The sequence below is a fragment of the Choristoneura fumiferana genome, chromosome 16 (genome assembly GCF_025370935.1).
Source record: "Choristoneura fumiferana chromosome 16, NRCan_CFum_1, whole genome shotgun sequence".
NCBI lineage: Eukaryota > Metazoa > Arthropoda > Insecta > Lepidoptera > Tortricidae > Choristoneura > Choristoneura fumiferana.
This window is the reverse complement of record NC_133487.1, coordinates 988,786-1,013,290: the sequence shown is the minus strand read 5'-3', so window position 1 is coordinate 1,013,290 and position 24,505 is coordinate 988,786. Positions and strand designations below refer to the sequence as shown.

Sequence of the window (24,505 nt, the reverse complement as noted above, 5' to 3'; positions counted from 1 at the left end):
ACCCTATATTTGGCTGATGGTATAAGAAAAAGTTGTTGGACCCATTCTTCTGTACCCGTGTTTTGTCACCTAACTCTTCCTTAATGGCTGGACCGTTGGATGAAATTTTGTGTGTATATTTCAATAGGTTCCTGGATGGTTTTAAAATATAATTGGACCCGGCAGGTGGCGCTGCTTTGAGTTAAGAGCCGTTTACCAGGTCCCCGATAGAAATCAATAAATATAATCTCTCGTTTAAAGATATAACATGTGAAATATATTTTCCTTTCAGACGGAACAAGCTCTAGTAAAACTCCTAGAAACAATCAAACCGACGTTAGAGAAAGAAGACGAACCCCCAACGGGCGCGGGCCGAGCCGACCTCTGAGCGGCCCGCCCGCCGCGCGCCGCTCACGCTTGGCCCAACATGGTGAAACATGCCGGCCAATATTTGTCCAAAGGTTTGCCACACCCTGGCGAGGTTAACTCGACAAAGTACGGTCGCATGCTTGAATTTATGGCCAAAACGGATCGTGACCTTATGAGTCACATATTAGCAACTCATGGTTCAACAACTTCTGAGTTTGGCCATAAAGTGTGTCCGACGTGATAGAATATGTTGGCCACATAACTTGGAACATTGGCCGTGTTGTGTCCAACGTTTTGGGCAGTGCGCGGATTCTGCGTAATACATTTGAATATTGCAAGCCACCTTCGGGTTTGGACGGCGTTCGATTCCTTCTCAGAGTAATATTTTCATGTTAGGTAAGTGAATGGGGAATTTGCACAAAATTGCTAAAACAAAAATGATTTTTATATCCCTGAAACACTTACCATAGCTTTTCTGGCATAATTCTCGCAAATTTGTGTACTTCCTGCGATTTGTGTGTCGATAATGGTCTTCTAAAACCGAGAACACACCTGCCTGTAGCTTGCATATTTTCGTTCCACAAGCTTACATGCTTGTCTTATTTCTATGAAGTTCTTGCACAAAAATGTGCAGGCTACAAGCGTTTATTCTCGGCCTAATATAAATTTTGACACGACCAAACATTTATTTTCGTTGTGTTCTCAATTACTATGGGATGTTTAATTTGGCAGCGCCTCTACCGGCGCATATCGACAGCAAACTATATCCGTAGTGATTGACTACACGGAAGCACTTATATATTCGTGCACATCGACTATTGTTGTCGAGGATTTAATGATCAATGTTTTACATCGACGTATGATGTATTTGTGATCCTTTGCTCAATCTAAATGTGTGGTTTATAAATAAGTAAGCTTTGAATATCCAAATTAGGAAAGACTTTTATTCAAATGTATTACGATCATGAATCGTGGTAAAAAAAAAACGTATGTTTCGTGTTAGCTTAAATTTATTAAGATTATTCATCGCTAACTTCGTAGTATTGTGGTGGCATTAGCAAACAAAAATACTTAGAAAAACACCAAAACACAAAATATGGTTTAAAAAAAGTTAATAATGTATATATAGACTTTTCAGATATTTTTTTACTCATACTTACCTACTACGCGCTCCGGGGACTGATCACCCAAAAATATATTTTATAAACTACCCGACTTTTCCTCGACGATAATTATGTAGACGAAACGTCAGGGCAAATTTTAATCATCACGTACCTAATTTAGGATAAAAATCAGTGCCAATGTTGCCACAATTCCACACGCGGTGTTTAAAAATATCTGCTAGAGGTTTTCAAATCAGTGCATGGCTGACTAACAACACAGATACGGTAGAGTGAGACCACTTTTATATTTGTATCTCACTTGCGTGTTGCTTTCTTGGTTCTTGGGCTGTTAGCACAGCTACAATTTTCTCGTTTGTCGATTGGTTGGTTTAATATGTACTCGTAGCGACATTTCGTAGACTTAGGGCTGGCGTTCCATTTTTACAAGCGTTTTAGTTTAGAGGTCGTTTATGGGCGCCGGGATGGGGGTGTACTTGCACCCCCGTGATGTAAATGAAAATATGTACGTAGAACAAGTCAGATACATAATGAACATATAAATACACCTCGCTATATGCAGATGAAAGATGCAATGCGTCCTTCTGAAAGTAACCCTGCTGGTGCACATGGAAGACAAATTTTGCAAATCGAATTTTACTCCAGATGTATTTAAATTTTGGTATATAAATTAGATGACAAAATACAGTCAGCTAAAAAGCTTGTAAAATAACTTAAATGGCTATACTTTCCTTAAAGTCCAGCAACAGACCAATGACTCTTTGAGTTGTTGGTACTCATGGGCGGTAGGGTATTGATCATTTCCCATCAGATGATCCGCATGCTCGTTTTCCTCCCACTCATAATATTTGTCCAATGGAATGCCAGCCTTAAGCCGAGCCGAGCCGAGAAGTAAAAAATCGTGCAAGTTACATTACGTTGCGAGGCCGTAAAGCCACCGAGTTTGTAGTGGTCATCCGAGCGCCGCAATGTACGACAACTTGCGCGATTTTTCTTGCCAGTCTAAACTCGGCTTTACATGTTACGCTTATCGACATATTGAGCATCTTTCAGACCCAACAGCAATCCTTTTTGCATGGATAAAATTTCCCAGCCCCTGTATCGGTTAAGCGTTCTCTAAACAGATGCCTTTTTGTCTAACATTCATCTCTTTCTACCCTCGTCTCATGCCATGTGAGAGAAAGAAGTGGTGAAAAGATTGTGATTCAAATTTTGTTTGACAATAAGGCCTCACATTCACCAAAGACACCCTGCCCACTTGTAGCTGAAAACCTCACAGAACCCCACTGTGATAAGTAGATACATTTAATTTTAATTCCTGTAATTGTATGATGACGTAAAAGTGCTTAGCGTTGCATTATAGTCCCTACCTGAGTATTACATTGTAACTTCCATTGTGGCTGAGAAAGATGTTAAATTATGAGACTTGTCCGAACTCTTGGTCTTTCTCCGGTTTTTTAGTTTATCCGAATTTCTAAATGAATTGCAAATGTTATGCATTGACAGTTTTTAATAATTCACAGGTAATAACATTACACATATTTGCACATTTGACATCCTGTAGGATTTAGTATAGACCGCGACTATCTCCAAAAACTAAAACTTTATTGAGTAATAATTTATTAACTACAGGGTAATGTAAATGTCCGGGTGTTGGTTCTAACTTTACCAATTTGATATGGTAACCCTACCCAGGTACAGTCGCGGAATGAAAAGGATCGTCAGTTTTCAAAGTATAATTTGATACTTTGCAAGCACATGTAACCTTTCTAAATAACACACTAAGACTGTTGCATACAAAATTATGCGTAACTGTTTGACAACAGGGTAAAATTAAAATCCTTTCTAAAACTAAATCCAAGGTAAAAAAAATGTAGTCAAAGCAATATTCCTTGTCTATGAATACACTGGCGCGTAAGGGGGGGGCTTTAAAATTCAAATAAGACTTTCAGTTCTATAGCGTAACGTTTAAACTAACAAATAATGCTATTGCCACTTTTAGCACTAGGTACATGCAAAAGTATCGATAGTTTGCGTATCAGTAGGAGGGACTCAAGTTCCGTCAGTTTGGCATCTGTCATTTGAATCATGTTAGTAAAAATAGAATATAAATTAGACCTGCCATTATAATTTGATAAACGAAGCAATAAAACTTATTCGCTGCGACGATTAAAATTCCTTAGTTTAATTTGCAAAGCTGCAAAGGAAGGTAGACTGTAATGCTTCTCAGGTGAGTGTTACTTGTACAGTCACCGACCTAACTCTTCTCCATTCGTGCACCGCGGTAAGTCCACGATTAGGTAATCGAGTGTCGCTGGCTGTACAGTACGGCGTCCTACCCTCACGTAATATTTATTACGTCAGTTATTTTTTAGTAACTTACTATCTACTCCTAAATCTGAAATGAAACTGTACAAATAATGTACTTACCATTATTCTTTGGATAAGGTGGGAAGTACTTTTCTTTTGAAATTTTAAAATGGCAGTATTCGATGTTGCTGCCAAAATCACGTACAGGTTTGACGACAATGTGTTGCCACTTATTAAACAATAATTTACATAAGTTTACTCTCCTGGCAATTCTTGTAAATGTTTACTTTTAAATCGGTGACGTCGAGCATTTATGTGAATGAGGGCTATCGCGAATGAATTCGCCGCTAGAGGCGCTAGTGTAGCGTGAGGTCTCCGAAATGTCAAATCTCATAGTTTTTGGGTGAGCTACGCGGGTTTATCTATAATTAGAATAATTTTGGGAATATTTTGCAATATCTGAAATTAATTATGGCAAATATGCGTTCCGGGGCAATGAATGTCTGTTTTGAGACAGTTTTGTCTTTCGGAAACCTTTGTCATCCCTTTTTTCCGAACAAAACAGGGACTATGCAACACTGTGGCATGCTCGATATTTATATGGTACGGTTTTAAGGTGTATTAAATATGATTTTAATCTAAACTTTGTTTTCACGCCCGTAATAACAGACTTTGAAAGCCACACTTAAAAACCTCACGCAACAGTGCGCCATCTAGTGAGACAAAAAACGATAGCCCTCATTGGAATTTATTTAATTTTTAAGTGTAGGATCATGCGGCTGTTGTATAATAATAATTTGATACATAAGCATTTATGTATGAAGTAAATGGAGTTACGCTCCTAATTTCCTATTTGTTTTTCTTTTGTTATTTAGGTGACTGCATTTTCGGTGATAGGGCGGTAAATGCCTCGCGGCTTTGATTTGATTATGTGTCAACTAGCGTAAGTCTTTCGAGGGTTTAGATGTAATAGTTAAAATTAACTCCCCGATAATAAATTTAGTATACCAAAATAGAGAAATATATCCATCAAATGCAAAATAAAGAAGCTATAGTACATATATATCCAGAAGCGTTATTAGGTAAAAAGAGTATTATATTATAAGAGAAATTATATCCTGTTTGAAATTGTAATTTTTCATTTTTGTATTATAGATTGCGATCTCCTATTGTAAAAATATATTATAATGTGGTTGTACATTTCTACGACTGCGGTGCTTTTTGATTTTATATTTTATCCTTTTTGTTTGTAATTATTTAGATAAAAATAGTATAAATTGTGTCAATTATCATTATTTATAATTTATCGTTTTGATTTTGAAACATTTGCGTCACTTTTTTATTTAATAAATATCAGATGAATTAGTTTTGTAGTGCAGTTGTATTCCATTCCAGTAATATGAAAGATCTGAGAATATTATTATATAATTTGATAATAAATTATGATATAAATAATGATGTTAGAGCTGACAAAGATTAGTAGATTCCTATTAGTTGTAACAGGTTTGATCCGTGCATTTGGAAATGAGTGATCACCTTGCCAATTTTGCATTAGAGGTCGTATTGTGATCTTCGTAGAGGCGCTATTTGCATGCACTTGTTGGCAATGGCGGCGCAGGACCTAAATTTGGCGTCAGCAAGATATTTATTTATTTATTTTCCACACACATGATCTTACAGGGTCTTAGTCTAAAACAAATGAATTTACATTTCATGAGCCCTATTATGGCGACCACACATTAGACGACATATTTTTACATGAACCAAAGATAATTAGATACAATTGAGGCGAGGCCCCTAAAGCCACGCCAAACTTGTTGGTTTCCAAGTTGGACTGCGATTGCATTAGTATTTAAGACCAGAAATCGTGCTGTTTGGGTGCCGTGTTTCATTCGCTAGTCTTATTTGGCTGTTACTGTTACATACAACAGTGTCAACAATCAATAAAAAACTAACCCGTCGTATGCGGGTAGTCAAAAAACTCGTTTTACTCAAATAATACCAATGTTACAGATAAAAATAAGAAAAAAAAATTTTGCACGTTATAACAATATCTAAATAAAATAGCCATGTGCCAAAACTGTTGTGCTTAATGCCAAAATTTTACAGGTACAAAGATAATGCCTAAATTTAATTTATAACTACTCTTAGGGGCTGTTTCACCACCCATTGATTGATTTTATCTGACGGATAAATGTGATGCCGTCTCCGTCTATTCGAACAAAACAAACAGAGACGGCATCACATTTATCCGCCAAATAAATTTAATCAATGGATGGTGATGGTGAAACGGGGTTAATGTCGAATTTATGCGCAGGTATAGACAGACTTGTATTCCAGTCCATTTTTCCATGGCAGTCAGCAAAATTGCACGCTAGCTGTGATTGTTGTATGGTCGGCAGTTGCCAATTGAATCAAGTCAACAGACTGGATTCCGGCAACAGGCCTTATTAACATGTTTGTATTATAGTTTTACTGGCACTAGATGGCATGGCGTCCTCTACGTTGATGGCTGCGACCGTTTCTAGACAGGAATGCACAAATTCCGTATTATAGTTATAAAGAGGCGGCGACGCTACATTAACTAAGGCAATTCTATTCTCAGTATTGAGTAAATAAATATTTTAAATGAAATTTATAAGGTTTGTTTGATTTCAAATAGAATACCTACCACAGCCTTCCCATCCTTGACGCGTAGAACATTCTCGATGATGGTCTAACATCAAGAAACCATTTTTGTTCATAGAAAATTGTCCAGAATGGTCACGGCTGGACTATACTTCGTAAAAAGAAAGAAGGTAAGCGATCTTGACGTCTCTTTTTATTGAAAAACACTTGAAAAATAAGTCACAGCAAATTGTAACAATGATAATTTTCACAGAGGCGAAATATCGCTAGATGGCGTTAGCATCGTGAAGATCCGTTGAACGTTTCGTTTGCGATTTGTTTCATTAGTGTTTTAACCAATCACGAGCAAACATACCTCACGATGCTAACGCCATCTAGTAATATTTCGCCTCTGTGAAAACCCTCAATAGCAAGGACATTATGGTGTCAAGTAATAGTTACTGTTTTTTTAAACGGTTTTAAAAAAACCACTTCAAGATTGTTTACCGTTTTTCAAATGCTAAAAAAGAAGTATCATATTAGAGGTAACTTCGGTTGTAACATTAGAGACGGTACATCCACGAAAGAATAAAACTAGTTCGAAAGCTATCTCACTGAGAGAAAACAAGTGGTTAGGTATGACCTATAAACAGCCACACGAACATAATTAATTTCGGTGTACCGCAGGGTAAATTCTTGCCCACGCTTTTTATAATTATATGAATGACATCCTCAATTCTCCAAATAAAAAAGTCTGACATAATCTTTATGCTGACGAACACGGATTCTTTTTAATGATCAGAATTGGAAAAATACTGTAGCTGCAAACAGAAAAGGGAATTGAAAACTTATCAGACTGGTTTCGTGAACAACCTTTGAATATTAATTACAACAAACTAAATTTCTCTGCTTTCACAAAAACCGCTGCTCGAAACACTCCCTTTCATCCCAAACCAAAAATTCACTCAGTCCTGACTTTCTTCAAACCCTTATAATTGTAACTCTATTCATCGCCCGAGTCGTCAAATACCTAGGCCTTTTGTAGACGAAAATCTAAAACTTTAAACATCATATCCATAAATTTCACCAGAATCAAGAAAAAACCATACCAATTTCAAGAAATTACGCCATTGCAGCATAATAGCAATTTATTAAAATTGTTTAACAGCACTTTGTCAATCAGTTATCAGTACTGTATCACAGTGTGGGGCAGTGCGGCGGTTCCACGCTGAGATGAAAGGCACAAAGCTCTTTTAAAGGATGCTTAAACATGTTTTCGATTCCCACTGCGATCTCATGTAAAGCAAATGTACAACTTTAAGGACAACCTTCCTTCTTAGAACTTCTCTTATAACGCACAAATCTTAAAGACGCTATAATGTTAACTTCAAAAAACGTGTTTCAGTTACCGGTTCACATTTATTTTGCTTGGCAACGTTTTGGAGGCACATAAAGATTTTACGTATAATAAAATTCTAAACTATTGTAACCTAAAAGGCTTACCAAAGAAGAAAGAAAAGTTTGAAACTACTGATTTTTGTTTAGTTCACGAGCAATTTTAAACGACCTCACGATACTAACGTCATCTAGTGATATTTCGCCTCTGTGAAAACCCTCATTAGCAAGGACATTATGGTGTAATGTAATAGTTACTTTTTTTTAAAAAACGTTTTTCAATAAAATAAACTTTTCAAGATTGTTTACGTTTTTCAAATGCTAAAAAAACGAAGTATATATTAGAGGTGACTTCGGTTGCTAACATTAGACGGTACATCCACGAAAAGAATAGAACAAGTACAGCATTTCTTATTTCAATGAGGGCTATCGTTTTTTGTCTCACTAGATGGCGCACTGTTGCGTGAGGTTTTTAAGTGTGGCTTTCAAAGTCTGTTATTACGGGCGTGAAAACAAAGTTTAGATTAAAATCATATTTAATACACCTTAAAACCGTACCATAAAAACATCGAGCAACCACAGTTTGCGTAGTCTCGTTTTGTTCGGAAAAAAAGGGAGGACAAGTTTTCGAAAGGCAAAACTGTGTCAAAACACAGGCATTCATTGCCCCTTACATAATTGCCATAATACCTACCACAACAATAACCACAGCACTGGACGCCGCCCTGATGAATCTCCAGTTATTTTCTCTGCGATTACTCGAGCGTTTTAACCGCCATATTTTTCTGGTCACATTCGAACTAGCCCTCCTATATAACGTCGTAAACTTTCGTGATTTTCACACATAGTCAAAATACCACGCACAGGACTTATCACGCTAACACACACGAGTAATATTTACCTCGACGTTCAACCCACTGTAATGTTGCCGAAACGTCGAGGTAAATATTGCTCGTGTGTTAGCGTGATAAGTCCTGTGCGTGGTATTTTGACTATAGCCCTCCTATGATCTCAGGTGCACTACCAAGGTTGCCTCTGTAGGCGCCACTGTTGGTACTCGTTGTTAGTTCATTAAGGCTTTCGCTAACTCACGCTGGTGCACGGGTCAATAGAGCAGAGGGGCTACTACGAAACTCGCAAATCGAAGTTCGTGTCGCACCGCCCCTTTCACTTGCGTATTAAATGACATAAGCGTCAGCGGGACGGCAACATACGAAGTTAGAGTTTTGCACTTCGTGGTATAGGGCCAGGGCCCACCCCCACAGCGCTGCTCACATGCAACACTGCATTACACGACATGAAACAAGCACGCTGCGCTCGCGCCAAGCCGTACACCCGCGCGCGTTAGCAGAGGCCCTTAGTATTATAGGGGATTAAGTCCAGTGGCTTTATCATCTAACGCACTCTTAAAAGTATCTATTTCTACTCGATATCTTATTTATCTTTAAATTTTGAAAGATAGCAGCTGCGTTAAACAACTAAGCCACACCTGACTGGGGTATTGAAATTAAACAGAGGAATTTAACTCAAATTATTTATTTCATTTTCCATTGTTCACCACCTCTTGTACTTACCTCTTTCGTAGTGCAGACTGTGATTTGAAGCTCCATAAACAGCGGATTTGAAGTAGCGATTACAAGTTTAATATGGATATGACTAATGCGAATGTTTAGATAGATAAATAGAACTATTTATTAGAAGACATCTTGTTATTTTATGGTTTTATTACTTACTTTACTTTCTTACCGCAATGCAATCCTAGAGATAATTAAATTCAATAAATGTTCTTTTTGCAACAAACTATATGTACAGAAATATATTTTATTCTAACTAAAGGAGTTTTATACAGCTCAAACACAATAGATCCAGTTAATTACGCACCTTTTTGTTAAAAATAAATATTTACTTGTACCAGTCTTATCCATATTAAACTTGTAATCGCTACTTCAAATCCGCTCTCTATTCATAAATGACTAAGGTCTAATGAGGGTTTCTGTAATCGAAATATCGCTAGATGGCGTTAGTATCGTGAGGTAAGGTCCGTTAGACGTTCAGCGGGGCTACTACGAAACTCGAAACTCGAAGTTCGTGTCGTGCGGTCCCTCTGACACTTATACTATTGAACCTCCTCGGAGTCCTGACATTTTTAACAAACTTAGCGTACGACCTAGACGTTGGTTTGTTATTTTGGACATTATTTCAAAATTCTAAGAATTCTTTATTCAATGAACAATTTGTACTTTATAAAGTAAATTCGGCCAGGACTTAGGAGGTTAATAAGAGAGCGAGCGGGACCGCACGACACGAACTTCGAGTTTTGTGGTAGCCCTGCAGTCTTGATTGCGATTAGCTCATTTAGTTTTTTAATTTTATTCGACTGGATGGCAAACGAGCAAGTGGGTCTCCTGATGGTAAGAGATCTCCACCGCCCATAGACACCTGCAACACCAGGGGGATTGCAGATGCGTTGCCAACCTAGAGGCCTAAGATGGGATACCTCAAGTGCCAGTAATTTCACCGGCTGTCCTTACTCTCCACGCCGAAACGCAACAGTGCATACACTGCTTCACGGCAGGATTAGCGAGCAAGATGAGTGGTAGCAATCCGGAGTTCCGGACGGACCTTGCACAATATTATGGTTATGTTGACCAATCGCAAACGTGACACAAATGTCTAACTTGTCAAACGGACACGGACATTACGATAGCAAAGACGTTCTGCTAAAGTAGTATGATGCAGTGGTATGACGGCTTGTGTTATGTCGCATCACAAGCTAGAGAGAGAGAGAGACCCTATCGCGAGCTCTAGTAATGTCGACCCAGAATGATCGAATATAATTCGCTCGACCTAATTCCAATCATTCAGAGTCGATAAATACGGGATCCTAACGTTAACCACACCCGCCTGTAGCACCAATAAACAGCAAATCCTACTAATATTATAAATATTAAATTAATATGCGTGTGTTATTTTACACAATAAAACGGATGGACGGATTTGCATGGAAATAGCTACGCAGATTTAGATATCTCAAATAACTGGAATAACATACGCCACTTTATCACAATATCCCCACGGGATCGGAAACATCTCGAATTTCAACCGCTACGACTATAAACATTAAATTTCACGCCAGCGTGTTTTTGCAACGTCAATGAATTCCACGGTGTCATTTTAGGGAATTCCCACGGGAATTCAGCACGCGTAACTAATGGTTTAAGCGTGCGAACTTGCGAAGCCGCGGGAAAAGGTTAGTGTAAAGGTCTACTACTACACCGTATCATGGCCATGACCGATAGTCTCATACTTTTCAATGCAAAGAACATATTTTTGCCTGACACGCCGCTATTACGGTCATGATATACGGTGTAATCAGACCTTTAACTGAAACAAAAAATGAAACCACAATCGACACTGTGTCAAGACTTTTAATCCATCATTCACAGCGGTCGAGTAACACTAGACTTAGCCTATTTGTCGTCGTCCTTGAAGACCATGGTGCTGTGGCACTTGCCGCAGTAATGGCGATCCTCCATCACCGCCATGAAGACGCCGGCGCCGCACTGCTCGCCCGTGCACTCGCGACGGAGACGGTGGATCTTGCCGTTCTCGTCGACCTGACGACAAAAGGCTATGTTAAAATTGATATTACGAGGATACACAAAATCAAATGGGAAGTTATAAAAACCAGTGGTCTGGGGTCCTTAATAAATTAGGTCAGACAGCTTGTTGCAAAGTCCTTTTATATTATTTTTTAATTAAAAAAGTACCTATGTAAAACAGATAAATAAATTAGTTGTGTCAGAAAATTGGCCTTGCGAGGGCTATCAGGTTATCCTTTAATATTTCCTTGTTTCCGTAACACAACTTTACTATTCTGACGGTAACAAAATCCAGCCATTGCACGATTACAAACACGACGTTTGTGATCCATACGAAAAAAAATACTAACAATAAGTATAACTGCTCTAACGACTTGGCGGTTAAGATTATCTTATTGTGAACGAAGCCAAATAAAAAGTCAAGCTTTGAATAATAAACTATTCTCACGGCACGTTATTTCCTACTTCCCCAACGTTGTCGTCAACATAACACGCCTAATAAACAGCTTTTATCGCCCTCTAAAAACTTTACCGGCTCTGGGGCCCGAGGGAGCCCATAGCCGTTAAATAACGACTTAATCCCCACAGTTTGTGTACCTTTTTCCTCATTTCTATAAACATGCGTTGAATAAGAAGTCCTGTACAGACTTGCTTCGCAGTTCACTGACTCGCACACGTTGCATCTTATTATGTCCCGGAATAGGGTTGCCATGTGTCATTTTGGACTGAACTAAACTATTTTACTTTGCTTCTCCGCTAAAACCATCCACAACAGCTACGTCTGAACTGTTTGTATGTTCTAGCAAAGAAGTAAGGTACCAGTTCATTAATATGGACCAGCGCAAAGTAACGCCTGACGCTGACTCAATAAATATTTTCTCATCCGGCCTGTCCCGGCTTTAGGTTTCCGACTGCCGCGCGAGTCAAAAGTTGAAAAATACTATGTTCAGATTTCAAAAGCTTTGAAATAAGATATACACTTTATTGAGCATCAACATAGTAGGCGGTACAGAAAACAGGTATATAGAGATATGCTCGGCTTTTAAGACCAAATGCTCGGCCAATTACGTATAGAGTCCGGATTTATTGATTTTGGGTCTGATAATGAGTTTCCTTGTCAACCATTGCAATCTCATTATTATTATTTTTCTGTGAAAAGATTCCAGTGAGTCAGAGATGCGTACTTTCGATAGTAAACATATATGTATATGGGCAGGCAACCACGCATTCCCTACGCGTCGCGACTTGTTCGTTTACTAAGCTTTTGGCAGTCGTTTTACAAATTGGAAGTTTGCTCGTCTTTTTTTGCTGATGCCACATGTTTACAGATAAATATTTAGAGTAGGGTGCAGGTAGAGCTGGTATAACAGTGTTGGCTAAGTAGGTACTTAACTGAATCTTTCTTATTATATTTTTTAAGTAGGAATGCTGCAGAACTCATTCAATCAATAAAATTAGGTACAGTCGAGTTCATAAACTTGTGAGCAAATATTTGAACCCTCATCAAAGTTCCCTCCGACCCGACGTTAGTATGTGACGAGCTTGGTGACGTCACACCACGGCACACAACTTGTCGCAACTTGCTCGTTTGAGTCACAAACGTCAGTCACTTTATCGTGACGTGGCGCTGCGTGGGCGCGACGGTCAAGGCCACCGCTCCACGTGGATCAAGGCGGAAACATACAATCAACGCGACGCCACGCCACGTCGTCCGACGCATGTTTCTACCTGCACCTGACCATAATTGTTATAGGACTGATTAGAACTGACACGCGTTGGAGGCCGTGTGCAAGCGTGGCGTGGCGTCGGGTTTTAAATAGTGTGTCGGCACCTTTATCATCTCTAACATTCTTGCGATTGTTAGTCATAGCTTTATGGACAACAATGGTTTATTCCAATGGTTATGGTTTAATTCCATGTATCCACATACGTTTTATTAATTGAGTACTTACTTTAATAACCTAACCAACTTGGAAAAGTTGCAACAAATTAACATTTCAAAGTTCTTATCTCAACAGCTGAACTGATCTTAATGAAACCCAGCTGAGTTGCTTAACCTTAAACTCATAAAGTTCTTCTTAAAATTTCTTAAAATCTCCCATCCACATGTTATAATATAACAAGCACAAACCTTGTAGTATCTGAGCACAGCGAGCTTGACCTTCTTCTTCTTATGCTTGATCTTCTTGGGCGTGGAGTAATTCTTCTTCTTGCGCTTCTTGGCGCCGCCGCGCAGACGCAGCACCAAATGCAGCGTCGACTCCTTCTGGATGTTGTAGTCTGAGAGGGTACGACCATCCTCCAGCTGCTTGCCCGCGAAGATCAACCTGGGACGGAGACACAGTTTTGGTATCGGAATACAATGAGACGCCCGGATGGCCGAGTGGTTAGAGTTAGAGAACCTGCCTATGAAGCTTGAGGTCCCGGGTTTGATTCCCGGCCGGGGCAGATATTTGTATGAATAATACAAATGTTTGTTCTCGGGTCTTGGATGTTTAATATGTATTTAAGTATGTATTTATCTATATAAGTATGTTTATTCGTTGCCTAGTATCAATAGTACAAGCTTTGCTTACTTTGGGACTAGGTCAATTGGTGTCAAGTGTCCCATGATATTTATTTAATGAGCTTGTTTAATAGAGGTGGAGATGGAAATTTGCTGAAGAACTAGTGTCCTAGCTCAAATAATACTACAGTACCTGGGCGACCGAGCTTTGCTCGGGCTAAAGCTCGATAATAAGCGTTTTCCCAGGGATATAAGACCAAGCTAGATCAATGTGTCATCCCCAAAAACCCCTAAATACCAAAATTCATCGAAATCGTTGGAGACGTTTTCGAGAACCCCGAAATATATACTATATACTAGATAGATAGATAAGGACAGATAGTTGTAGTGACATTGGGCAGGCCACATTGCTCGACATACATTGTACAGATAACAGGAAAAAAAGTTCTTGAGTATTTTTTTTTCAATAAGCCTTCCACTATCTGGATGAACACCATCATGAGAGTTGAGGGCAACCAGTGGAATCAGTGGATGTAGTTGACAAGTAGTTGTTTGTGGAGGTTTACTAAGAGGGAGGCATTTGTTCAAGAGTGGGAATTTGGCAATGACCGATCTTGCGCCGCCCGCATCTATCGGACTCCAGTACATTCTCCAGGTTATCAGTCCCTTAAATACTGGGCTAGAAGCTCATGGATGACATTTTATCATAGTGAGAGTGTTCTCTGTTTATCTCATTGTAAAGACAGAGACAGTCATGACAAACGTCGTTGGTGCGCTCCTAGCCTTACCACAATAAAAGATGTTTGCTATAATATGGCAGCAGTAGCTCACCTCTGCTGGTCTGGAGGGATGCCCTCCTTGTCCTGGATCTTAGCTTTGACATTTTCGATGGTGTCCGAGGGCTCCACCTCGAGGGTAATGGTTTTACCCGTGAGGGTTTTCACGAAGATCTGCATCTTGGTGTACCTGGAATAACGATGACAACTTATATTACCTATACTTTCAATAATTTTAATAGAACTCGTTTCTTTAATGATAGGTAGGTATGTATACTCTTTTTTTACAATGATTTAGGCTGTTTTAACAGTTGTGTTCCTATAAAATATAAATGTAGCCTTATGACAGCAGTTTCTTGGTTTTTAGTTAGAAATTGTATGTTATTGAGAATTGAGAAATTAATTACAAATAGTCAAAGTTAACTACTTCTTAGAATTGTAATTTACAGATGTGTATCGACGCCTGTAGCACCCGATAGAAAAAATCTTTATTGTCTACGCAATAAGAGCGAAAATACGGCGACGTGTCGACCGAGCCGATCCATGCCGTAGCTCTCAATGCGTAAAAATTAAGGGTTTTTTTTTCTTTGCCAATTCCATGTCGATAAATGTGGGGCGACCCTTAAGCGTACATTAACCGCACTCCTAGGAAGTATCCTAAGGGTGCGGTTAATGTACGCCCGAGTATTTATCGAACCGGAATACACAACCTGATAATTTATGCTCCTATTAATTTACCATGAGAGCATGAATCATCAGGTTGTATATTATTCTCCTTCATTCCGGGTCGTCAATTACAGGTCATACATTTACTGTAGCTAATGAACATGAACCAACTTGTCTAATGCATTTAGTAAAAAATGATTCATTGCTTAATGACACTAGAACATTTCATAATAACTTGTAAACAAAAAGGTAACCTATCCAAGCCTAGAGCCAGGCCCAGTCAGGCACAGTCTTCGATCAACAATACAACAGTGCAGTTGTTTTGTTTGTTGTTGAGTGAACAAGAACAGTGTCTCAGTCAGGTCAGGTGTGACAGAAATGTGGCAAATAAAAATTATGGGTGAGTAAATAAAAAATAATAAGCTTCACAGTAGGTTTATTGAACATAAATTATAATTAGGTACATTTGAGTTTTATTTATACCAAAAGTACAGCGTTAATGCAACCATCATTCTCAGGATTATTTGTAACTTGAGCATATTTTCCCCAAACCACTTTGCCAGCCTGCGTCACGAGACCCAGCTCGGAAATGTTCACTTCAAGTACAGTACCCTTCGTAATCACGCCGAGACTTGTGTACATCTGTGAGCTCGGGTTCTTCTTAACCCCAATGATGGGCAGGCAAAAAGTAGCCTTAAGCTCAGGATGAGTAACATGTGCCTTCTTAAACCGCAGAGCCATCGGCCGAATGAATCTCTCAAACTTGGGAGGTTTTCTTGTGAAGTTCTCACCAACAAAAGTGACTTTAGTGACCATGCGCTTCCATGCTTTCCTCTTGGTTTTGCCAGATTTTAAAACTTTAAATACTTCAGCGTCAGCCTGTGCTCGCACTTTGGGTATAGGTACGTCCCATTTGCCAGCTTTCTCCTTACGTTTCTGCTTGATCATGTTAGACAGTACCTTGGCTCGGGACTGCACATCTCTGTCAAGAAGATACACAGGCAGTGCACCTTCGGCAACCTTTTCTGTGTTCTGTTTGACATTTTTCTCCTCATGTGCCTTAATTTTCTTTTTCATTTGGATCTTTTCATTGCGACGCTCCTTGTTGTAGATCTTGGCCTTGATACCGCGCAGTTTCCGCGCCTTCTCGGCCCTCTTGTGGGGCTCACGGGCCTCTCGTTTGCGTTTCCTCTCCTCATAATCGAGTCTCCTACCGTAAAGCTTTTGATGGCGCTCAATGTATTCGTTCTGCGGCATTGTGGTTGCTTATTCGGCAACTACAACAAAATTATGGGCTTGTCAAATGATTAGATTGGTGCGACAACGCTACTCCAACATAACCTCTTCGGTGTTCTGTTGCACTAAATTAACCTTTAAATTCACTTTCCGTATAAAACTTATATGAAAATAGGCTTTCCCGGCCTTCTTTTAATTCTTTTACAAGGCCAAAGCTGAATATTTGCAGAAACAGCAAATTACTTTTATATCCACGTGTCTTCAGTACAATCACATTACCCGCTAAGTTCCCGAACGATTAGAACGCAAATTACATTCAATCCGATCCGTAACGTATGTGTATTAGATTTCACAATAAATTGATAAAGAATGCAACAGTTAAACTAGAATAAATTACACAAATTTAAGAAACTCACCTTATGCCGACACCATACCACAAAGAAAGAACTAATGGCAACCGGAAACTGTCAGATCAGTCGGTCGGTGTTGCTAGCTAACTTGAATACCGATTGTTACCGATTCATGATGCGTGCGTACGGAATTTAAAATATTTTTTTATATTGGAAAATGGACCTCAAAAATTCTGTTGCAATATAAAATTTAGATAAATGATGACAAGGTAAGGAGATAAGAAGAATGATTGAATGTTTGTAACCTTATGACGGCAGAATACTTGACAGTAAGTAAAATGCAAATGCTATTGAATTTCCCAAATACCTATAGAATGAAATGCAATTTCTTTACACGAATATTTTGTCAAAACTAGCATGAGAAAATGATGTGTTTACTTCATGTCTGCTAGCAGTCATGAAAAGTAAATAAAAGTTTAGCGAACATAATAATATTAGGAACTTAAATGAACATAAAGTGTGAATATTAGAAATATCTCGAGCCCTTGAAGTAATAGCGAGAAGCAGTGTTTTTCTTTTCATATTTATTTATATAGATTTCATTTATTTTCATATCATCAAAATTACATTATTAATACAGTAATAATACGATAGCCCTGGAAGGGCATTTATTGTATAAGTATCTTAGACAAAACTTGGCAGAGAACGTTTGTTTTTTTTTTGTTTTTCAATGTTAAAGACCTATCGTTATCTAACGTTGTAGCTTATGTGACTAACTAATTTAAAAATACCACATCTCCCGCGCCCGCGCATCCACACGACGCTCGCACCGCAAGTGACATCGTCTTGTTCCTTATAGTACAGTGTTATATCTAGTGACTAGCTATACTATATCTCCATTTCTGCCAGCCGGCAGTGGCGCATCCCTTCTAAGTAGTTCCCAGTACTATAACTTATCATAATAAATTAGCAAATCATTTTATATCCTTACTACAAAAATAACTCTGACAGTCGGTCTATCTGTCTAACTATTACCTTTTCACGCTTAAACCGGTTTAAATGAAATTTTGAAATTTTTCATGAAAATAAGTAGGTACTTTAAAACCTTGAGAAGGATATAAAATAGTTTTTATCCCGGATCCCGGAAAAACGCAGTTTCCGCGGAATAGAGGTAAACGAATTCTTGGCAGGCAAAATCGTGGGCAAAAGTTAGTTTGAAATGAAATACTTAGGTAAGTACTTTATGTATGAGATGTACAGTCAGGTTTAAATGTAAGGTTTAGGTACAGTTTGTAAGGTAAATAAGTTCAGGCGATATTCCCTTAGTGGCAAATTTGTTCAAATATTATCTATCTCCTCAACATTACAATATAGGTAAGACGTGTTAAGTTATTATAACCGGTACCTATATTCTATATAGAGCACGCTGATCGTGCGATGATCATACTGCTACACAGATCAGTAAGATAGAAAATGGCAGTCATTCATTTTTTGTACTTTTTTGTGGATGTCAACAATTTTGACGATTATTAAAATTCTTGCGGCCACAGACTTACTAAGGGACATATCTTGCGGAAAATATATTTTACCGGTTTTTTTCCAAATTTACAATGTGGCACATCACTAAACCGCCATCTGTACACCTCCGCTCCCGCGCCTCTTACCCGTATTACCCCCTCTGTCGCCAAGGCAGACGCGTAGTTTGACAAGTCGATTGAATACGGGCGAGTTAGGCGAGTTTGCACTTGTCGTTCTCTCTAGAAATGAATACAACTGCATCATATTCTTCAGGTATGTTGTTTCATTATCAATCAATGTGCGTATTTTATCTTTGACTATGATAAAACCCGGTGACGGTAACGGATTATAGTGCAATAAGGCCAATAAGTGTTTAAGTTGTTTTACTACAAATACTCGCACAGTAGTCGTTCGAGTGAAGGCCAACCATTGGTACAAAAAACGAAAGAAAAAATATCAGGCGTTTGAAATTTTTGGCGCTATGGCTTTTGATTCTTCACATTGTGGATCTTTATCATATTTATGTTTGCGAATGGGTAAGTTCATCTCAAGTTAGCTCTGTAAGTGCATTCCATTGTCGGTGATATACTATGTTTTACTACAATGTTACAGTTGTGTTTCAAACTGGTTATTCCCCTTTGAAATGTAAACAAAGTACTGGACTCTATTGATATAATATTCAAGCATAGTGAAGCTTTGAGAAAGCTGTACTTATGTAGATATAAGTGATACTACACTGGGAGTCTTATCTAGTACATTATTTTTGTACCTATATAAATATAGTGTATACTTTTTGATAACTTTCTCTCCAATTCCAATTATTTGCTTGTAATTCCTATTAGTGCTTATCTACAGCGTTGTTAGTGCTTGTTAACACCTTGCAAAGAGGGCTGTTATGGTTTGACAGTTTTGACTCCAAAGTCTTTCATTCTATCTGTTTGTGGCATCATAGCTCTCTAACAGATGAACCAATTTCGATGCTGCTTTGTTTTACTTGAATGTGATGGTCCATTCTTAGCTGTGTTTCATTAGAATCATTTCAGCTATTTTTGAGATATTTAACTTGAAAATGGATGTTTGCAGTTTTTACATTTGTCTATAGGACCTTTGGATTATGGACATAGCCACACCTGCTAACGTGGTCATGACATTATGCAAAAAAATCACATCGCAGATATGTTATGATGAGGCTTCCCTAAAATTCCCTAAAACTTTTGGAACCACTGACTGCATTGGCAAAATTTTATAAACAAAATAATCAAATGCCATATATATAAAAATATATTTGTGGGTGGGTTATAGCAGTGAGTGCCTCTAAAGGGAGTTGCAGTATCTTTAAACTACTATAAATACTCTCAACGTTATTGAGTATGATTAATCAATGTTTCTATTATCATCGTAAGATAATACAAATACAGTGGCGGCCTTAGGGGGTGGGGAACAGGCGCAACAAACCAAGCAAATTTAAAAAATATTGATTTTTTTAACTATATTTTCGCATCACATACATACATACTTTTCACAAAGAACAAAGGGCCTCGCAAATATCTGCCGCCCGGAGCCTCGGAATGAGTAAGGCTGCCCCTGTACAAATACTTAACTGAAAGTGAAGGTAAGCCAGGGGGTCACCAAATATTTTTCATACTAAGGGGGTCTCCTGAAAAAGTTTGAAAGACACTGGATTAAGTATAGTATCCTTTTGCAGAGCATTTCTAGCTAAGCAGACATTCTAAAAGTATGTGTTTCTATTGATTCATGACAAACTCACACTTCTATGCCATTCTTTTTGACATTCATAAGTGCTTGTTATAGCCTAAATTGAATAAAGATATTTTGACTTTGACTTTGATTAACAATAGAGTTGTGTTCAGATATTTTTGCTCACAAGTTTATGAACTCGACTGTATGCTTATTTAAAAAAGTCACTGTTAAGGCTACGGAGTAAAATAGACTGCATATTCATTATTAATGTTAATATCACCTTATTTCGCACAAATAATTTCTTTAATAATGAAGAATAAGCCAGTATTCAACTATTTTAGTGCTATTTTAGTTTACCAAAGAGGTTCGATCACCATTAAAAGATTGAGAACCGCTAAGCTAGAGTTTAATCAGCCCATAAAACTTCAACCACAGAAGCCAAAGATCTCTGGTCTTTTTTTTTTTTATCTGGTCTTTAATATAGGTTTATGGTATTTAATATTAGTAGCTTGTAGAATGATGAATCCAAATGACATCCACATGATATCCAAATGGTTTTCTTCAATGTATTTAGATACTGAACAGAATACATGTAATTCATTACAGCATTTCGAAGCCTATCTATGTAAACAGTAGATGTCCTATTGCTGATATGATGATGATGATGATGATGATTGCATCTGGTGTGAAACATGACACCCAAGTTTCGTTAGTAGTGTGTGTGCGTGCGTGCGTGCAACCACCAGTGCTTTGAAATTCAGGCTGTATCTATTACTAGCGTTTACCCGCGGCTTCGCACGCGTAAACCATCAGATACAGCAGTTGAATTGAAATTCCGGGATTTTATTAAATTCTCGAGGGAATTTCCTAAATCGTAACATAAATTCACATCGTGGTTTTCATTGACGTTAAATTAAAACAACCATGCCAAATTTCATGACTCTAAGCCCAGCGGTTGTTATTTAGAGGTTTTATCCCTATCCCGTGTGAATATCGGGATAAAAACAAAAAAATTAATGAAATTACAAATAAATAATCTGTTAATATTTCCAGCAACTACATGTTGCCGTATAGAGAGCACCCCTTAAATATTTATTTTATTATTTTAGTATTTTTTATAGCTGCAACAGAAATACATCATCTCATTTTGCAGGTGGTAGGACCTTGTGCAAGGTCCGCCCGGATTGCTACCACCATCTTGCTCGCTAATCCTGCCGAGAAGCAGCAGTGCTTGCACTGTTGTGTTTCGGCGTGGAGAGTAAGACAGCCGCCGGTAAAATTACTGGCACTTAACGTATCCCATCGTAGGCCTCTAGGTTGGCAACGTATCTGCAATACCCCTGGTGTTGCAGATATTTATAGTCGGTGAGTAATTTCACCGGCTATCTTACTCTCCACGCCGAAACACGACAGTGCAAGCACTGCTGCTTTACAGCAGGATTAGCGAGCAAGATGGTGGTAGCAATCCCTTAAACAAATTGACACTAAAATAAATCATTTAAAGAATAACGGCAGTGTATGTACAGTCAATCGCTTTGATGATTTGAATATAGAACCAGGGGTTACAGATGTTTATAAGCGGTGGTTATCTCTTACCATCAGGAGACCTACTTGCTCGTTTTCCATCCAGTCGAATGAAAAAAAACTTAAATTTCAACTGTCTATCACGGTTCATGAGATACAGCCTAGGATAGACAGACAGACGGATAGTGGAGTCTTAGTAATAGGGTCCCGTTTTTATCACCCTTTGGGCACAGAACTCTAAAGAGGGCAATTCATACACATTTTTCAGCTCCATTTTCCAAAAACAACACCCGTACCGCGCGAAGCCGGGGCGCGTGAACGTAGAGTAAATGCATTTTTTGGTTAGATTGATATTTTTAAATTCGTATATCTTTTGAATGGAATGTCCGATTTGAATAATTCAAAAAGTAATCTACAGGTATTGAAACCGTTTTGAATATGAAACTATTTATTTGGATAAGGATTAATACAAAGGTATGGATAACATGGTCTGATATTAGTCGGCATTTCAGTTAACTTTTAAAATGTAAAAAAGTAATTGTAGTGACATAACTGCAATAGTTGGGCTGGACATATGGTATCGCGAAGTTTATTGTAGATATTGATATATTCTTTAATATTGTAGATTTTTTTTTGTTCTATCATCAATAGTTCCCACAGCGCATGCGATGAAAGATGTTTTATGGCAACTTTTTTTACACTTGGCACATTATTCATGTTTTACTACGGAACCCTAATTTTTTCTGGTTATAAATATAGCCTCTGGCACTTTGGAATAACTTAGCACTCTAATAGTGAAATAATTTTTAAAATCGGTCCAGTGGTTTTTGAGTTAATTCGTAACAAACATCCAAAAATACAAACATACAAAAATTTAAAAATCCGAATTTTTCCTCTTTATTATATTAGTATAGATAGTATACGAATTTGTACGGAACCGTCTGTGCGTGTCTCAATCTTATTTGGCCGGTTTTTGAGGTTCTCTCTCTCTCTACTCTTTTTAACCAACTTCAAAAATGGAGAAGGTTCTATGGTCCACTATATGTATAATTTTTTAAGTCATCTTGTTTACATAATTTCAGAACATTCATGGCTAGCAACGCCTTGCCACAGTCGGCGGGGATCTATAGAGAGCGAATTAAGCATCCAAGGGAAAGAGACGGGTATGTATTTCTAATTCACATGTCTTTGATAATACATGGCTACAATACACCATACATACACATCTAGTGTTCCAAACTAATATTTAAAAAGCACTCAATCACTAAAATCAATCAATTTCACTATGCAATGAGAATGAAAACTACTGCTAATACTGAATCCAATCCATAAAACATCTAGTGTTCCAAACTAATATTTAAAAAGCACTCTTAGAAGCTATTTTATTTATTGATTGATTCTAATTTAAAAGTTGAAATATTAATTTCCCAAATTTCTAGTTTTTCTTGTACCAAAATAACAATGTGGTCAAGAGAAAGTAGTCGTTAAACATCAAATAAGTTCTAGCACAACTCAAACCAAATTCTACTAAAATATTAGGACTTTGGTGTATTAGTATCCATGAAAAAAATTTTAAAATTTATTTGGCAAATTTTATACACTTTGAATAAAATTGTCACCCTACTGGGTGGGTACTGTATACTTACAGGTGTCCGTAATAGTGATGTAGGATCTTCGTCTACGTTCTATTTCGTCACTGCTAAAAATTAGCAGAGATTTTTTTATGCGGACGTGTATTGTATTACAAGATTTTCTCATTAATGATAAAACATGAAGTACCTATAAAACGTCATTTGAAAATTATTAGTACTTATTAGTATTTCTAATAAAAAATATCACAAACATTTAGGATTCAAACTCTTCCCAATAATCTAGTGTCTCCAGTGTATCACCTAAAGTTTCTACATTGTTATTCCGGACACCCTGTATTGTATTACAAAGTTTAGCACCTGACATGCCTATAATTATGTATGCAATTTGTGCATTTTCCGTGTTACTTATGCATGAGATATTTATTGTGTAATATTTTTGTGTTAAGTAAATTATTCCTGCACTCCCATAGCAAAGTTGTGAATATGCAAAATTTGCATTTTTCAGTGCGTATTTTAAAAGCGGAACTATTAATAGCATCAAAATCTGTTTAGCCAGTTTTGCAAAGCCATAACTTTGCTATGGTAGTGACCATTTTGTTTTTATAATACCTACTTAATTTGGCATTTGTAAATGTGTAAGTATATTTTTTTCTTGTGCATTTTAACTACTACCTACCACTGTGCTGTCGTTAACTTGTTATTATTGTTGAAAAGAAAAACGATCAGTAGAACAGCTAAATTTTTACTGTTAGCGTATAAAGTAAAAATTGTATCCTCAGTGAAAATTTATAAGTAGGTATTATCATGTATTATGCTTTTCCGACGCGTGTTGTCAGTTGATTGTTGTTGATTCTATTCAACTCTAATTTATAAGAGTTGATGCTCTTCAAACTGCGGAATTAGGTTCCGAGAATTGCATTGCCTTCCTAGCCCCAACATGGTTAATCAGGCCCTGGTTAGGGTCATAAAGTCATAAAGTATCTCTTTCACATAGGGGGTTAGTACAAACTAACGACAGGTGGTAGGTAAGGTAATATACGTACGAGAATTCCCTTCTATAAAAAAAAATAAGATTGGCAATAATCTCGGAAAACTCTTGTCGCACGTAGTGTCGTGGGGGTGGCTGGACCTCTGTTAGTGCGTACCTATTAGTATTAGAAAGAGATAAATGCTCAACGCTACTTGTTTGTGGTAAGCCTACCACAGCACTATAATTTTTCAGAAGAATTATTTCAATTGATTGCAAAAAAAAC

The 24,505-nt window shown here is 37.7% G+C and overlaps 4 protein-coding genes across 5 annotated transcripts in view; 2 read left to right on the top strand and 2 right to left on the bottom strand.

The window, feature by feature from the left end:
* The window catches only part of LOC141436422 (protein Aster-B-like), a 56,584-nt gene extending 50,164 nt beyond the window's left edge, over positions 1 to 6,420 (top strand). The window contains 1 exon segment of the mRNA XM_074099408.1: positions 272 to 6,420. Coding sequence (XP_073955509.1) covers positions 272 to 367 — 96 coding nt within the window. The 3' untranslated portion in view covers positions 368 to 6,420.
* Positions 6,421 to 11,191: 4,771 nt separating this feature from the next.
* RpS27A (ribosomal protein S27A) lies at positions 11,192 to 17,071 on the bottom strand. The gene is made up of 4 exons (XM_074099407.1): positions 16,984 to 17,071; positions 14,721 to 14,855; positions 13,515 to 13,710; positions 11,192 to 11,398 (listed from the first exon to the last, which is right to left on the bottom strand). Exons 2-4 carry the CDS (start codon positions 14,843 to 14,845, stop codon positions 11,252 to 11,254), a joined length of 468 nt encoding a protein of 155 aa, XP_073955508.1. The 5' UTR covers positions 14,846 to 14,855; positions 16,984 to 17,071; the 3' UTR covers positions 11,192 to 11,251.
* LOC141436414 (uncharacterized) overlaps positions 14,868 to 24,505 on the top strand; it is a 26,159-nt gene continuing 16,521 nt past the window's right edge. Inside the window, exons 1-2 of one of the 2 annotated variants that reach the window (XM_074099398.1) lie at positions 14,868 to 15,731; positions 22,743 to 22,823. In XM_074099398.1, coding sequence (XP_073955499.1) covers positions 15,710 to 15,731; positions 22,743 to 22,823 — 103 coding nt within the window. In that variant the 5' untranslated portion in view covers positions 14,868 to 15,709. Of the gene's footprint in view, positions 15,732 to 18,584; positions 18,709 to 22,742; positions 22,824 to 24,505 lie in introns of those variants that run through there. The other variant, XM_074099397.1, reaches the window with a different exon arrangement.
* Positions 15,751 to 17,071, bottom strand: Ip259 (NSA2 ribosome biogenesis factor-like IP259). The gene is made up of 2 exons (XM_074099405.1): positions 16,984 to 17,071; positions 15,751 to 16,608 (listed from the first exon to the last, which is right to left on the bottom strand). The coding sequence occupies exon 2, from the start codon at positions 16,586 to 16,588 to the stop codon at positions 15,809 to 15,811; it is 780 nt and encodes a 259-aa protein (XP_073955506.1). The 5' UTR covers positions 16,589 to 16,608; positions 16,984 to 17,071; the 3' UTR covers positions 15,751 to 15,808.

Bases quoted from the DNA above. Each gene is read 5' to 3' on its own strand.
- RpS27A (XM_074099407.1), bottom strand. From the start codon at position 14,845: ATGCAGATCTTCGTGAAAACCCTCACGGGTAAAACCATTACCCTCGAG. The intron at 13,711-14,720 runs GTGAGCTACTGC...TCTCCGTCCCAG, and splicing joins ATCCCTCCAGACCAGCAGAG to GTTGATCTTCGCGGGCAAGC. The intron at 11,399-13,514 runs GTTTGTGCTTGT...TTTTGTCGTCAG, and splicing joins CTGTGCTCAGATACTACAAG to GTCGACGAGAACGGCAAGAT.
- Ip259 (XM_074099405.1), bottom strand. From the start codon at position 16,588: ATGCCGCAGAACGAATACATTGAGCGCCATCAAAAGCTTTACGGTAGG.